The sequence below is a fragment of the Zonotrichia leucophrys genome, chromosome 2 (assembly GCF_028769735.1).
Source record: "Zonotrichia leucophrys gambelii isolate GWCS_2022_RI chromosome 2, RI_Zleu_2.0, whole genome shotgun sequence".
NCBI classification, from domain to species: Eukaryota; Metazoa; Chordata; class Aves; order Passeriformes; family Passerellidae; genus Zonotrichia; species Zonotrichia leucophrys.
Window position 1 is genome coordinate 55,797,032 of NC_088171.1, and position 15,870 is coordinate 55,812,901.

The window sequence follows — 15,870 nt, forward strand, 5'->3', positions numbered from 1 at the left end:
AGTTAAAAGAAGAGATAGAAAATGTCCACAACCTTCTCTTCCTACTATGCCACTGACTTGCAGTGAAAATTTGTGCCCAGTGTTGCACTTCTGGGTGAATGAGACTGGATGTTTCTTGGATGAACTTCACCTTTTTAAAGCAGGGGTCTGTTTTTTGAAATACTTGTGTTTGAAAAGCTGGTTAAATAAATTAATTAGCTTGGTTGGCTAATTAATAGAGAGTATAGAAGGATTTTCATGGAGTTGATTTATGAACAGTGATCTTTGGTTTGCTGCACAAATAATGCCATTCTGCATTTTAAAACACGCACATGCATTTCAATCTCAAACTGAGAACAACAAAATGACAGATCTGGACAGGGTGTAATGCAGTGTCCATACACACAGCATGGTCCAGGTTTGTCAGTGCTGTCTTCTCCAGAGCAGAGATCCTTGTGTTCCTTCTTGAGTCACAGTGTCACAGTCTGCGAGCTGTGCTGTGCCCATGATATTTCTTGGCATTAGAATGACGTCTTTATTCTGGCAAGCTGTTGAAATGGCTCTTAGTGTGATTTTAACCTATGCCAACTACTGCATTCCTAGGCATCGGTCAGGAGTTAGGATGCTCCTGTCTTGGAGGCAAGGGCAATTCAGTTACTGGTGCAACTGAGTAACTTAGTACAGCTGTCAGTACTTGGGTAGGTGGTACATTTGAAGATTAATTGACTTATACCTAGGCATATTGGAAGTCCTTGGAAGACTGCAGGGATCAATCTAATTTCCATGTTCCATATCAAATAGCTTGGCCAAAAAATTCCTTCCTCCTTGGCAGGGCAAGCTCCCAAATTATCTTTTGCATTTATTCTTGCAGAGATTATGGGCCACCCTTCCTGCCTAATTGCAATTGTTTTCTCTTTGGTTGGAGTGGGATTGCTGAAAGCAATTTATATTCTTCCCCCTGTCATCCCTTCAGTGGCGTCTCTTCTGCTCTCAATGAGTTTGGTCAGCTGAAATAATGGACAAATGACTGTATTTGTCTTAGATGGCTTGACAAGTGGCAGTGTGTTAGTCAGAGTCTTCCACTCAGCAAAATGGATTAATTCCCCTGTAGTTCTCCTCAGCTGGAAAGGTTTGGTTTACAATCTTCCTCAGCCTATAGCACTGCATGGGGTTGTTGTGACCAAGATGCAGAACCCCGAATTGCTCTTGTTAAACCTCAAACCATTGGCCTCAACCCATTGATTCAGATCTAGATGCAGAGCTCTCCTACTTTCTAGCAGATCAACACTCACACCCAACTTGGTGCTGTCCACAAACTTACTGAGGGTGCATTTGATCCCCTTATCCAGATCATCAATAACCATATTGAACAGGACTGGTCCCAGTAGTGGAGACCTGGGGAACCCCACTAGTGTCTGGCCATTGATTGCTTACAGCACCATTCACCACCACTCTCTGGGCCCAGTCACCCACCCAGTTCCTAACACAGCAAAGAGTGCACCTGTCCAAGCCACAGGCTGCCAGCTTCTCCAGGAGAATGTTGTGGGAGATGGTGTCAGAGGCTTTGCTGAAGTCCAGGTAGACAACATCCACAGCCTTTCCCACATACACCAGGTGGGTCACCTGGTCATAAAAGGAGATCAGGCTGGTTAGGCAGGGCCTGCCCCTCCTAAACCTGTGTTGGCTGGGCCTAATCCCCTGGTTGTCCAGTATGTGCCATGTCATAGTTGCCATTTTCCTAATTTGCTGGAAATGAAACTTGAGGTGTTTTCACTAAAGAGGTAATAAGAGCAGATCTTTATTTGAAGGTTTTCAGAGGCAGTTATGGAAAGATGTTCAGAAAAGCCCACCCCACAGAGACGAGTACATATTTATAGGTTTTAGGAAATTAGAATAATTGATAAAAAGCACCCATTAGGAGGACAAGTGGTGATTCAATTTCCTCCCAGGTCAAGCCCCTTCTCTGGAACACTGCCTTGTTACTAGCTGTATTTAGTTTATGAAATGTATCTCAGAGTTGTTCTTGGCCTTGGTTTCCAGGAAGAACCAAGATGGCACGGGGGCTTTGCACCTCTCAGGGCTTGGAGCTCTGGAATTTGTTTTGACTTCCTGCCTAGGGAAAGGCCATGGAAAATTACTGGGAAAACTAACTACTAGTACAGTAGGCTACAGAGGTACAAATACATGAGCAAAGAATGAGAGAACATATAAAAGAAAAACCCTAACTGGCATGATGATCACACTCAAGATGATCAGTTCCATAGTTGTGTCAGGCATCGAGATCAAGCTAGCAGGCCTGTCATTTCCTGGATCCTCCTTTTGGCCTTGTTATGGATGTGCCTCACATTGTCCAGCTTCCAGTCACCTGGGGCCTCCCCAGTTAGCCAGGACTGATGGTAAATGATGGAGGGCAGCTCTTCTGACAGCTTCCTCATCAGCCTAGGATGGATCCCATCTGGTCCCATAGACTTGTGAGTATCAAAGTGGCTCAGCACATCCCTGACTGCTTCCTTTTGGACTACAGGGGGATCAATTCTGCTTCCTGTCTCTGTCTACCACCTTTGGGATATGGTTGCCATGAGGATAACCAGCCTTACTGTTAAAGAATGATGAAAAGAAGGCATTAGGTACCTCAGCTTTTCCCTTATCCTTGGTGACTATGATCCCCTCACATCCAATAAAGAATGGCGATTTTCATTGGCCCTCCTTTTGTTGTTCATGTATTTATAAAAACATTTCTATTATCTTTTACAGCAGTGGCCAGATTAGGTTCTAGCTGAGCTTTCAACTGTCTAATTTTCTTTCCACATGGTGTAACAACAATCATATACCCTTCCTGGCTGCCACCTCTTCCAAAGGTCATAAACCCAAGTTCCAGTGAAAGCTCCATGTTCAGCCAGGCTGTTCTTCCCCATTTCATCTTTGGGCACATAGGGAAGGTGTTTTCCTAAACCTTTAAGACTTCCTTCTTAAAGTATGTCCAGCTTTCCTGGACTCCCTTCTTATTAAGGATTGTTTTCTAGGGGGATCTCTGAACCAGTGTCCTGAACAGGCCGAAGTCCAGCCTCCTGAATTCCAAGGTGGAGGTTTTGTTGACCCCTTCCTTACTTCACCAAGAATTGAATACTCCATGGTCACTGTGCCAAAGATGTCATCTGACCACCACATTTCCCACCAGCCATTCTGTTTGTAAAAAGCAGGTCTAGCAGGGTCCCCTTGCTAAGCTCACTTACCAGTTGTGTCAGGAAGTTGTCTTCCACACACTTGAGAAACCTTCTAGACTGCCTCCTCTCCACTGTGTTGAATTTCCAGCAGACATCCCACAGGTTAGTCTCCCACAAGAACAAGGGCTAGCAATTGTGAAACATCAGCCAGAGGCTTACAGAATAGTTCATCCATCCCTTCATCCCAGCTGGGTTGTCTATAATAGACTCCTGTCAGGATGTCTGTGTTGTTGGCCTTCCCTCTGCTTCTTACCCACAGATACTCAACCTTGTCATCATTATCCTTGATAGACAGTTGAAAGACTGCTTAATGTGGCACACCATCAACTCTTTCTCCCTGCCTCTCATAGAATCATAAAATTGTCAAAGTTGGAAGAGACCTTTAAGATCAAGTCCAGCAATCAACCCAGTACTATCACTGCAACCCCTGAACCACTAAACAACATCAGTTTACTAAACAACACCAGTGCCAGATCCAGATCCAGAGGTGTTCTTAAATGCCTCCAGGGATTGTGACTCCATCAAAGCCCTGGGCAACCTTTTCCAATGCGTGACCACCCTTTTTCTAATATCTAATCTGAATTTCATCTCTCTCAGCTTAAGGACATTTACACTGCAGGCACAGTAGAAGAGACTGGCCCCTACCTCACTACAGCCTCCTTTCACATAGTTGTGGAGACCAGTGAGGTCCCTCCTGAGGCCCTCTTCTCAACAAACCCAGCCCCCCAGCCATTCCTCATAAGACACTTTTTCCAGACCTTTCACAAGCCTTGTTGCCCTTCCTTGAAGATGCTCCAGCATTTCAATATCCTTTTTAAAGTGACATGCACAGAACTAAACACAGTACTTGAGGTATGGCCTCACCAGTGCCAAGTACAGGAGGGTGATCTCTGCCCTGGTCCTGCTGGCCATGCTGTTCTTCATACAGGCCAGGATGCCATTGATTTTCTTGGCCACCTGGGCACACTGCTGGCTCATATTGAGCATCCTTTGGTCCCTTTCTGCTGAACAGCTCTTGAGCCACTCTTCCCCAGTCTTGTAGTGCTGCATGGGCTTGCTGGAACACAAATACAGGATCTAGCACTTCCCCTTATTGAACCTCATACTGTTTTCCTCAGCCCATTGATTGAGTCTGTCCCTGTCTATCTGCAGAGGGCAGATCAACCCTCTCACCCAATTTGATGTGTCCTGCAAATTTACTGAGGGTACACTCTATGCCCTCATCCAGATCACCAATAACTATTTTTAAAAGGACCAGCCCTAAAACTGAGCTCCAGAGAACACCACTAGTGACTGGCCACCAACTGGATTTAGCTTCATTCATCCTAAGTCTCTGGATCCAGCTGTACAGCCAGGTTTTTACCTATTGAAGATTTACGTTCTGAAGTGCTTGTAGCCATGAATTGCAGCACTCCAGTCTTGTGAGTCATCCCACTTCACTTCCATGATGGCAACTACATCATAGCTTTCCCGCTGCACAGTGGCCTCCAGCTTCTCTTGTTCGATATGATACTGTGTGCATTGGTGTAGGTGCACTTCAGCTGGGCTACTGATTTCTCTCTCAACAGTGGTATGCTGCCCCTAGCTCATCTCTAATGAGCCTGGTCTTATTCCCTTCCACCTTCAAACCTAGTGCTTTGATGAAGTCTGTGTGGAGCTCAGGGAGCTTGATAGCTAACCTTTATCCCCTGCCCATGCAGTACCAGAACATTGGTTTCACTCCCCTACTATTCCTGCCTTTGTCATGTGTGTTCACTCTACCACTCAGTTGGGGGTATTGTGGAAATCATGTATTCTCATTTCAGCCAGCACATCTGATGAAATCCTGGAATGTTTTTCACATAATAATTTTTCACATAATAATAATTTCACATAATAATAATAGCTCTTCTAGTGGGAATTTAAATCAGCCACTTTGGCTTAGCAGCCTATATAAATGGACTGTTTCCATGAGTAGTATAGTAAAGCATGGGATACCTCGAAAAACTCAGTCTATTTTTCTTTTTCTATGGTCAGTAGACCATAGGTAGTAGCTTTATTTTTCAGGCAACTTGAAGGTTTAAAATCAAAATAAATTCAGGTCTAAAGTTAAGCTACTGTATCGATACTTAGGCACATTGATGTAATTGGTTTGTAAAGCTATAAACGGAAAATACTTCCTAGAAAAGTTAGTGAGAGTTGCTTATAGCTCAGCATTTGAAAATTGGATCATATATCCTGATTTCTAAATAAGAGCCAGGAACTCAGCTTCACCAGATAACATGTTTATAATCAGATCGCATAAATATCTAAAAACTAAAGAATTATTAGAATGATAAGCCCCCTTATTGAATTGGTTTTTTGTTACTAGCATGATCTAATTGCTAAGTCATCTCTGCGCATACCACAGGGTTGGTGACAGTTTACTGGAAATCAGTGTAGAGATTGAAGTACTGTATTCTTATTCCTGATTATTTTGCATAGCGTAGGTATTCCTGCAGAAGCCCATGGCATAGTTTATGAAATTAAAGGAATGGATCCTCAAATACCACAGGCCAGCTCTGCCATTTTTTTCAGGGACGTCATCTCAACCTTTTGTAGACTGATGTGTGAGGAAGTTGCTAAATGGCTGATCTAGAGTGAATCACTGTTCTCTCATCCAGTCCATAAAATGACATGTTTTCAAGGGTACTTTTGAGAATTCTGTTTCTCTCCCTTCTCTTCAAATACTGACTTTCAGCTGTGGCTTTTCCTTTCTGTGAAAGCATAGGCAGAACTCTTGCAAGAATAGTGCTGGAAACCTCTGTAACTCCTGATAGTTCAGTTTGGCTACAACCTGAAATTTCCATGTGCTTTCCTGAATTTTGGTAGGTTGGATATTTTGAAAAGCTTCCCCCCCCCCCCTTAATTTATTGAAAGATGTCCAGTATTTTCTGTGGACTGGAGTGGCACAGAGAATACTTTATTTTTTATGTTTTCTGTTCTCTTCTCTACTTCCAGAAACATAGGTTTGTTTAATTTTAGATAGCCATTGAAAGACAGTGAAGCAGTTCAGTAAGCCTGGTAAGAAATCATAGATCACCTTCCTCAGAGCACAGAACTCTGATCATTAGGCTGAAGCCAGGTTCCTTCTTACTTCTTTTATCTCCTGTCAGCTTTCCGTAGAGTCCACTACCAGCAAGAAGGAAAAGGAGAATATCTACATGCACAATACCCAGCAGCTTTATGCTTAGGATGCAGGAACTAGAGATTTATCCCTCTGCTACTTTCTCCTACATTTACCCCTGGCCTTTACCACAAAACGTGGAATTTGGTCCTTGTGCTTCTCTTCAAGAGGCATAAAGGAAAAGAGATACTTGCTCTGAGGCCCTGATCTACCTGTGTAGACATATTCCCTTCCTGATCAGCTCTAGATCTCTCCTTACTGTAGGTTTGATTGTGTTCAGATGTGTATATTCATTTTTTTATAATGAGTGCACTTTAATGTAGGCTTCTTGGCTTACCTTCTGGAGGATGTGGGTGCCATCCATCTTTCCTGACCCCTCAGGGAGATACCTATCACATTAATGAACCCAAGGAGCATAATCTTTTTTACTTAGAAAAGTTGCCATGCAGACTTTGAGAAAACTGTGTTTGTCAGGAAGGTTTGGTGACTTGGTGGGAGCTGCTCTGGAACAATTTCCCAAAGCTGCTGGGTTCTGCAGCAGTGGAGAGAGTGCAGAGAGGAATCGTGAACCCTGGAAATGCTGGGTTTTGTCTCTGGTTTGCTGAACATCTGGTGATAGCAGGAAGTCGGAGAGACTCACTGAGAATGAACTTTACACTAGTTTTGTGTTTATACAGTGATGATGTGTCCTAGAAGCATTGAGGTTATCCCGTCCCTGTTACTGGGCACACAAACACCTATTTTTCTTGTGAAAATGCTGGACAACTCTTGAGATAAGAGATGCAGCTGTGTTTCTCGTGGCAGTTTTTGCCCTGATCTCTACCCCTCACCTCGTACTCCTCATTTTTTCATGTGTGTATTTCTTATGTAAGGAAGCTTCCTGGCCATCTCTATATATATTCAAATCTGTGAGGCACTTGGTACAATGTTAGTGGAATACAATTAAATTCATAAAACCACTGTTTGGAATTGCTCCTTTTCACTTTGGGTAACAATAACAGCAAAAATTATGAACTGCTTCCACAGTTAGTTTCATCCTACTTCCTTTTTTCAATTGTGAATAACACGTACAACCCATAGATTACCTTCTTCAACAATTTTAATATTTAAAGAGCACTGTAAATCCTTAAAGCTGGTATTGTAAAAATGCAATCACTTTAAAGATTGCTTGGAGTTAAAATCAGTGGTAATGCTGTAGTAGGCTCTGCACCATATCCCAGGAATAGACTCCTGCTCCAACAACATGCAGTTAGGTACAGTTCTGGCCCAAAGAAATTGCAGCTCAAGTAGACCATGTAAGGGCACAGTAAAAATCTACAAATATTTTCAGAAATGCTATGATGCTTTAAACTGTGTTTACTTCTTAATTGTTTGGGAGGAATTTAAACAGCCAGGAATTAGTAAACCTGAAAGGTAGAAGTATCAGAAGGGTGGGGAAGAAAAGGCTCATGTTAGCAGAGAAGAAAATGGAGGAAATAGACTGTGAGGACCTGGAGGCTTGAGACTCTAGAAGACATATAAAAAGGGAAGGTGGAGTAGAGTCCAGGTAGACCAGGGAAATAGTGGAAAATAGCAAAGCAGTTCACAGATGTTATTAACCTGGAACTGAGCTGCTGAATCAGTTGTGCCTGCATCCGTGCATCCTAGGGGCCTGTTGGACTGGAAATCCAGACCAGCCAGCTGCTTTGAGGTGAGAGAGCTCCCCCAAACCTGAACAGGTTAAAGATTCTCCACAGAAGCAAATGATTCACTCCTACACAGCTACAGATCTTGGAACTCAGCATCCTTAATTTCTTTCTCCCAACCCAGTGTTATGTAGAAACCTGAGTATCTATGACAAGGAAGCACTCCCAATGCATTTCAAAGTAGCTGGCTCTCTAGTATGCTGGAAGAGATACATTCTCAGTGATTTCAGAAAATTAAGTATTTGTTCATTCTTTCTGAGTAATGGTAACTACAGATTTAGTAAGAAAACTCCAGGATTATTAAATAGTTGCTTAAATGTACTTACAGTATTTTATACTTTGAAAAGTACTGATAATTTCTTTGATTGATGTGTTCACTTTGCCAAGATTTCTGCAATTCAAACAGAGAAACTGACAGGCTAGAATTTTTTTACAGTTTATTATTCTTTCTCCTCTGAGGGTTACCAGCAGTCTTTCCTAAGTGAAACTACTACAGTGATTTGAGGATCAATTCTGAGGACTTTTGAAACTATACCTCTGAAATTTGAGAGGGAAGCCTAGTGCCAGTTCCTGTCTCATGATTTATTCTTGTCCTTTGATTGTGGCAGTCTTTATTAAGGATGAAGAGTAAGTTCAGTTTTGTTTCTAAATCCCCAAAGAATTTCACTTCTGAGATTCTAAGAAAGCAAAAGGTAGGGAAGAAAAAGGAAAAATCAAAGTAAATAGCCCAGATCAGCTGGCCACCTTCCACCTTTCTTCTTTTGAAACACTGTACAACCTACAGCACAGTATGATATCTATTATCAAACTGATGCCTTAAAGAACTTAGAAATAAAACAATATATTTCCAAGACAATATTAATATAGGAGGTAATATAAAGGCTGATCTTCATTGGAGGCCTCCAGGAACAGATATAGAAAATGCCCACTCCCACACAGGGTAAAAGCAGCTTTATAAGTTTAGCAAATTAGCATAACTAACAAAAATCTCCAATTAGAGACAGAAATGGTAAGGTAGATTCCACTTAGTTAAACTCTTTTCTAAATTCCCCCCCCCCCCCCTTAGATAGGAGCTAAAGTTTTTTTATGAAAATGTGTCTTGAAGAGCTGGTTTCAGACTTGGCTCCTAGGAAGAACCAAGACAGGCTAGGGGCCCTGGACGCCCCAGCTTGGAGCATCTGGAATGTATTTTGTCCTTCTGCCTATCAGGGAAAAAGGTAGGGAAATGTACTGGAGCTAGCTAGGAACTATATAACTATGCAACAATAGTTATATATTAAACTAGTAATATATTTTAAGGAAATATAAAAGCAAAAAGGCAAAATTCATTTGGGCATCACAACAATTATCTTCATAAACATCCACTCCTTTTTGGTGAGCTCACACAGCATAGAAAAAGGAGAGCAAACTGCCTGCTTAGTCAAGAGCCTTTCTGGAAAGCAAAGGACTAGAAGTGTCTATTCCCTCTGGCCTTAAGATTCAAGTCTTTTTCCAGTCCTGATATAGTTGGGCAGAGCTCTGAAAAAATGTACTAACTCAGTATGGTTGGCATTGTTTTGCCTTCTCAGTCTCTCCAACCCAATCTGACCGTTACGTGTATCCTGCGCAGATTTTCCTGTCCTTTGTGTTTATGACTGAAATATATTTACTTTGGTAATAACAGTCATGAAGCCTGTAGAAATGAACATTTCATTTTAAAGGAAGAGATAAGTGGATTGTCAGGTTTCCTAGCTGAATACTGTTGGCAACATTCTTATTGGGTATTTGAATATTTGGTAGGCTGCAGAGCATTATACCTCTGAAAGAATGAGTCTTCCAGCCTGAAAAGTCTAGCCCTGTGTTTAGAAAGGTATTGGTCGGTGGTCTAAATGGCTGGGGAAAGTAACAATGAAAGTAACAATGATCTAAATGGCATATTGGTTTCTTCAGTGCAAGGGTGCATGTTCCTGTTCTCTTCTTTCACTTTCTGGTGGCTGTCTCGTTTAGCCATGGTAAACTACCGCTGCTTAAATAGTATGCCCATATGTTGTCCTTTCATAGTTCCTAGCTTTATCAATCTGTTACATCTCCTCAGTATTACCAGAGTTCACAAGGTTGACAATGGTTCCATTATTTGAGACTATCGCTGATATGTAATAACAGTCTTTGTAATTTTCTACTGCTTGCATGATGGCAGAAATGTTTCCTGCCATATATCAAATCTAGGGAAAATGTTTGCTGTATGAGTTCCTTACTTGCAATCCTTAGGACTGAAAATAGTTTGATAAATACTTCATATTCTGTTTCATTTTTTATCTACATAGCTGGGAAAGAGAAAAATGCCAGAAACATGGTATTAGCAGTCACTTCTGTCAGATGAGAAGGGAGAATGGATTGAGGAAAACCTCTGAGAGAGAGTCTGGATTTGATGAAACTTCTTGTTCAGTTAGAAGATAATAAAACCAGTTCTGACAAAGATAAGATTTGCCTCAACTTGAATTTCTTTAACACTCACACCATATATCCCTGTATCCCACATTTTGGTCTTGCATTTATTTTGCCCAAGCATGTTCCTTCTTTGAATTTTGATCTTACTCTTTTCATGTTTTAACAGTTCTTTTCTCTATTTTTCACAGACTGTTTTTGAGAGGAACTGTCAATCTGATGACTGTGCTGCTGATTTGAAACTTCAGGGTAAATTATTGCTATCTGGGTGAGTAGGTGAACTTTTATTTTCTTTCTTGCACAGTAGTATGCCATTCATTTTATGTGGAATGCCATTGGAAAGTCAAAATACAAACAGAGATGTTTTAGATCCAGACTAGAAAGATGATGACACTGATGTCACCTTTAGTGCAAAAGGTCTTGAGATGTTCACAGAATCTGAATTCCTGTGGTGGTAGGCTCTGGTCACATAAAGTGCAAGACAACTTCACTTTAACAGTCACAATGGATAAAAATAAAGAAAATAAATAGAATAGCAGAGAGAGACAAAGAAAGTAAAGATGCATGCTCAAATCAAGTACCAATGTGGAACATGTAATTTTTCAAAAAGAATAAAATACTGTTCATGGCATGGTAGGAGTAAAACTGCCTGCAGAAAAGTTCTGTCATACATAAGGTTTCAAAAAACCCCTCTGAACATGGCAAATTATCTTCTACTGTTTTTGTTTCTCAACTTGCAGTTTTGCAAACTCTTCTAAATACTCCTCCTTTCAAATTCTTCTTGTTACAACTTGGGGATGAGTGTCTGATTTCAGTTTCTTCTGGGATAATAAAGCTCATCAAATAGAGCAGAGTTGAAGTTTATGTTCTGACTGGTGTTGTGAGTAAGGTGTGGTGGTTGGCTCATGCAAATGAGTTGTTGAGTGTGGTGGGGAGAGGCTCTGTTGGGGTTGGCGATTCTTTCAGCACATACGTTTGTTGTTCCAGTGTGGTATTGAACCCTTTTCTGTTCTCCCTTCAATCCTGCTGGCCCTGTGAGGTGGCTGCTGGGCAGCTCTGGCTGAAAGCCCTGCCAGGGCATGTGGGACATGGTGGGTGCTTGCCCTTTGTGGGAGATGGCGGGGAGTGGGGGACACTTGTTGCTGCAAGGCCTGGCAGGGTAGCATGGCACCACCAATCATGATGCAAGAAGAGCTCCACCAATGAAAGGCATGGGAGGACATATAAGGCCTGCTCATAAATGTTAATGAAGCTGAGAACATATAAAAGGCAGAGACACTGCTTTGTAAGCTGAGCCTCTGGTGAGCGGGAGGAGTCCTACTATGCTCCCAGCTGTTGTATTCTTGTTGTATTTCATATTTCTAAAGTCCCATACTGCTGCAATCATATTTCTAAAGTCCTGTACCTTCTCGGTGATATTTCTCATGGGCAGCTCCTCGCAGCACAGGCTTCTTCCTCTGCTCGTTGCTGCTTCTTAGTTAGAGCTCCTTCTAGGCTCTCCCTGACTGGAAAGCCCCCTTTTATCCTAGCTGCCTTCATGAGACACAGCTGCTGCCCAGTTCAGGACTTTGCAGCTGTAGCCCATTTGGAACAACTAGGATTGGGGCACAGCCAGTTACACAATACAGATATTTACTAGGACTCCTACTATACCCAGTACTGTTCTCCCCCTTTGTTTGTGAATTTGAAATGGGTCCTAATTAAATTTTCTTTACTCATTCCTGCCTGAGGTATGAGTAATTTATAATACTGGTGATCATAGGAAAAAGCCTACTGTTTTTCCTGGACTCAATGTGGGGATAAATCAGACTAAAAGTGAGCATCACATGACTTCTATTTCCTTTTTTTTTTCCCCAATATTTTTAGAGACAGAAATGCTGATGAGAGTTGTTCATTTGTGTGCCAGAGCTTTTGCTATTTGATGGAGAATCTGTGAAGTACTTTGCTTTCAGGTCAGGAGAGTGAAAGACAAAAAAGAAACAACCCAAACAAAACAACAAAAATAGAAGAAATACTAGTTACAGACGTGTTTAATATAGATCTACAGCATGCTGTAGCAGCACTTGGAGACAAAACTGAACCAGAGTCAAGTCTGAGAAATTCTGGACTTTTCCAGACAGGATTGAAATCCACATGAATGTTTTGGGGGATTGGCTAGGAGCTGATTGGTTAGGTTACAGGCTACAAAGTCCAAGGTTTGGCTGCAGTTAGTCTGGATATTTGACTCAATTTTTGTGTTGAGCCAAATCTGTTGAGAGCTAGATAGGTGTTTGTGTGGATTAGAGAACCTAGTGAAGGATTTTGTGCCACATTTGAGAAATAAATAGCAAGGGACAGTTCCTAAAACTTGTCAGTCAGTGTATAGTAATCATTGCAGTAAGAGCTGCAGTTGGGATTGGACCATTAGGCTGTTTATTTTTACAGCTGTTATTTATGTTATCTTGGCAATTTATAAGTTCCACCTGTCATAAGAGCTTAGAATATTCAAATACAGTTTCTACATTTGTATAGCAGAATATTCAACAAATGCTCTCAAATTTGCTTTATTTAGTCACAACCTGAAGTCCTTTTTGAAATTAACAGGATGTTGTCAAATGTTTTCACAGTAGGGGCTTTCCTTAGCCCTTTAGCTAAAGGGCTCTGTAAGCTTCAGTTATTAAGAAATAGCACAATAAATGTCTCTTATAAAAACATATTCTTGTTATTATTGCATATAAAATTACCAAGAAACATGCTATGGATTCTGATTTTAAACAAGTGCTGTCTTGAATTTTTCCAGCCCCATGTGTTTCATGCAAAATAATCCTATCACAATTTTTCCACATTATTCTTGATTATGGTAAGTGTGTTCAGAAAGCAAATTTTTTTTAAGGAGCAAAAAACATGACTCATTTATTACTATCTGCACAAGACATTTGACTTCACTGTTGGAAAGGTTATGTTAATACATTTGTCTAAATAATCACCTAAATTTGGTGGACTTGTTCTCAGAAAGGATGCAAATAATGCTGCACAGATACACTGAATTGAAATAAACATGATGTTTATTTATAGGAAGGCAGTGGTAAGGTCTGCTGCAGCTTTTTGAAAATGTCACTGGACCTGTGGATAGGGTGGTTTGGTTAAGATTGTCTACTTTGGCTGGCAAAAGACTTTCTCACCAAGAAAGTAAGTTGCCCAGACCTGAGAGGAATGGTGCCCTGAGTACTACTACCTAATTAAAAGATAGTCAACAGAGAAAAAGCATAAAGAGTTGGTTTTGGTGGTGGAGAAAGCTGTGCAAGTGCTAGTGGTATTCAGCATATTCACAAATTATATGGGAAATAATGTGCAAGAATTGAAGAGGAAGATGATAACATTTGCTAATCCTATTAAACTATTCAGAGCAATGAAAGTAATAAGGAAGGAGGTATGCTTTCATGTGATTAATCTGTGGATTTTACTGTTTGGGATACTATAAATGCTGAGACTGGATATAGTAGTGAAATGGCAAATATAAATTCTGAAAGCTGCAGAAATATATCAGCAAAATGCCACTCTGTACTTGTCTTGTTCTTCCATCGTCATCTTACTTTTAGACATAGTTGGACACAGGGCTCTCTGCTACATAAACTGGCTGTCTTTACACACTTTTCCTAAATTTGTAGCATGTTAGAGCCAAAAGCTGTTAGGAGTTCTAACTACACCTTGCTGTATATGGCAAGGTATCGTTTTGTTCATCACTATATAAGCTTTCAAATACACATTTGTGTATTTGAAAGCTTATATAGTGATGAACAAAACGATACCTGGTTACAGCATATATGTGCACAGGAAGTTAGCTCAGATTACATTATCATCAGGAGAATTGTTTGCATTCTTATGAGCTCAGGAACTGCACCAGCTACGGATACAGAGTGCACCCATGATGCATTTGAATCATTAGAATTACCCAGTTAAAAGATGGCATCCAGCTCTGAAGATATGAAACCCCAGCCTGTAACCAAGCACAGCCACTCCCTCACTGTTCCACCAGAGGGATTGGGGTAGAAAATCACAAGGGTAGAAGCTAGAAAACCTGTGGGTTGAGATAAAGACAGTTTCTTACAGGAAGCAAAATCTGTGCACACAAACAAAGAAAACTAAGGAATTAAGTCACCAATTCCCATGGGCAGGCAGGTGTTCAGCCATCTCCAGTGGAGCAGGGCCATCACACATAACATTGACTTGAGAAGACAAATGCTGCACTCCAAGTATCTCCCCTTCCCCCTTCTTCCCCTCACGTTATATACTGAGCATAATGTTATATGGCATCATCAGCTGGGGTCACCTGCCCTACCTGTGTCTCCTCACAACCTCCCATGCCACCCCTGGCTTCCTTGCCAGCATGGCAGTATGAAAAACAGAAAAGGCCTTGGCTCTGTAAAAGTCTGGCTCAGCAGTAACAAAAATATCTCTGTATTATCAGCTCTGTGTTCTGCTCAAATAAAAAACATATATAAATATAAATAAATATAAATAGTGCTGCTGGGCAAACTGAAACCCTTCACTGTGAATTCATAGAAGAGGACAGGATAGGACTATTTGGAAGCAGGCAATGATAAAAAAATGTTAAAGACTTCTAATTTTATCTGGAAGTTTTTGCAAAGATGCAGGAAGCTAGAGATGGGATGTATTCTTCTTTTGAATGTTTCTGTTACAGTGAAAGGAGTCCTTGGTGACTTGAGTTGAAGACCAGGGTTACATGCTGTATTGGATTGAAGAAGAGTTAAGATGCATTTATTCTGGAAAGAAAAAAGGTTTGTTTTCAGTTAACAGATAAATCTCTTTAAGGCATGTGCACCTGCATTTGCATCAGTTTGCATGCAAACCCATCCTAGCTTCCTGAAGGGATTGCTGAAAAAAGGAGCCAGTAATCTTGTTGCTTGTGACAGATGGCAAGCAGGGTAAAGGTCATGAACTGTGGCTTGGCCGGTTCAGACCAGAGATTTGGAAAAACCTTCTTTTATAGGCAGTTCGTGCAGCTCAGGAATAAGATGTGCTGAGATGGTGTGCTCTGCCATCCTAGGTTTTAGGACTAGTTTGGATAACATCCCCTCATTTGTTGCTGCGTTGAGTTGTGTGTTGAGGAGGATCAGAATGGATTTTCTGACCTTTAGAAATCCCAACCATATTTTCTTTAGTGTTCTGACTTTTCTTGGGGTAAATCCTCTCTGTAACATAAGCAAAACTGCTTCAACAAAATCAGCCTTTCTTCAGCATGGAAACACCTGAGTAGAGAGGGTTATGGGCATGCTCCAGCATAGTGGCAGGAAACGTGCTGGTGGGACTCTGAAGGACAAGCAGCTTCACAAGAGGGGAAGACTGGATCTGGCAAAGCAAACTGTGAGGATTGAACTCTCTATGGTGGATGTTATGAGCTAGTCTGTAGGAA

The 15,870-nt window shown here is 41.2% G+C and overlaps 1 protein-coding gene across 1 annotated transcript in view; it reads left to right on the forward strand.

Moving 5' to 3' along the window:
* The window catches only part of ITGA9 (integrin subunit alpha 9), a 215,506-nt gene that overhangs the window by 101,427 nt on the left and 98,209 nt on the right, over positions 1 to 15,870 (forward strand). Inside the window, exon 17 of the mRNA XM_064705067.1 lies at positions 10,649 to 10,725. Within this exon, the coding sequence (XP_064561137.1) occupies positions 10,649 to 10,725 (77 nt within the window). The remainder of the gene's footprint in view (positions 1 to 10,648; positions 10,726 to 15,870) is intronic.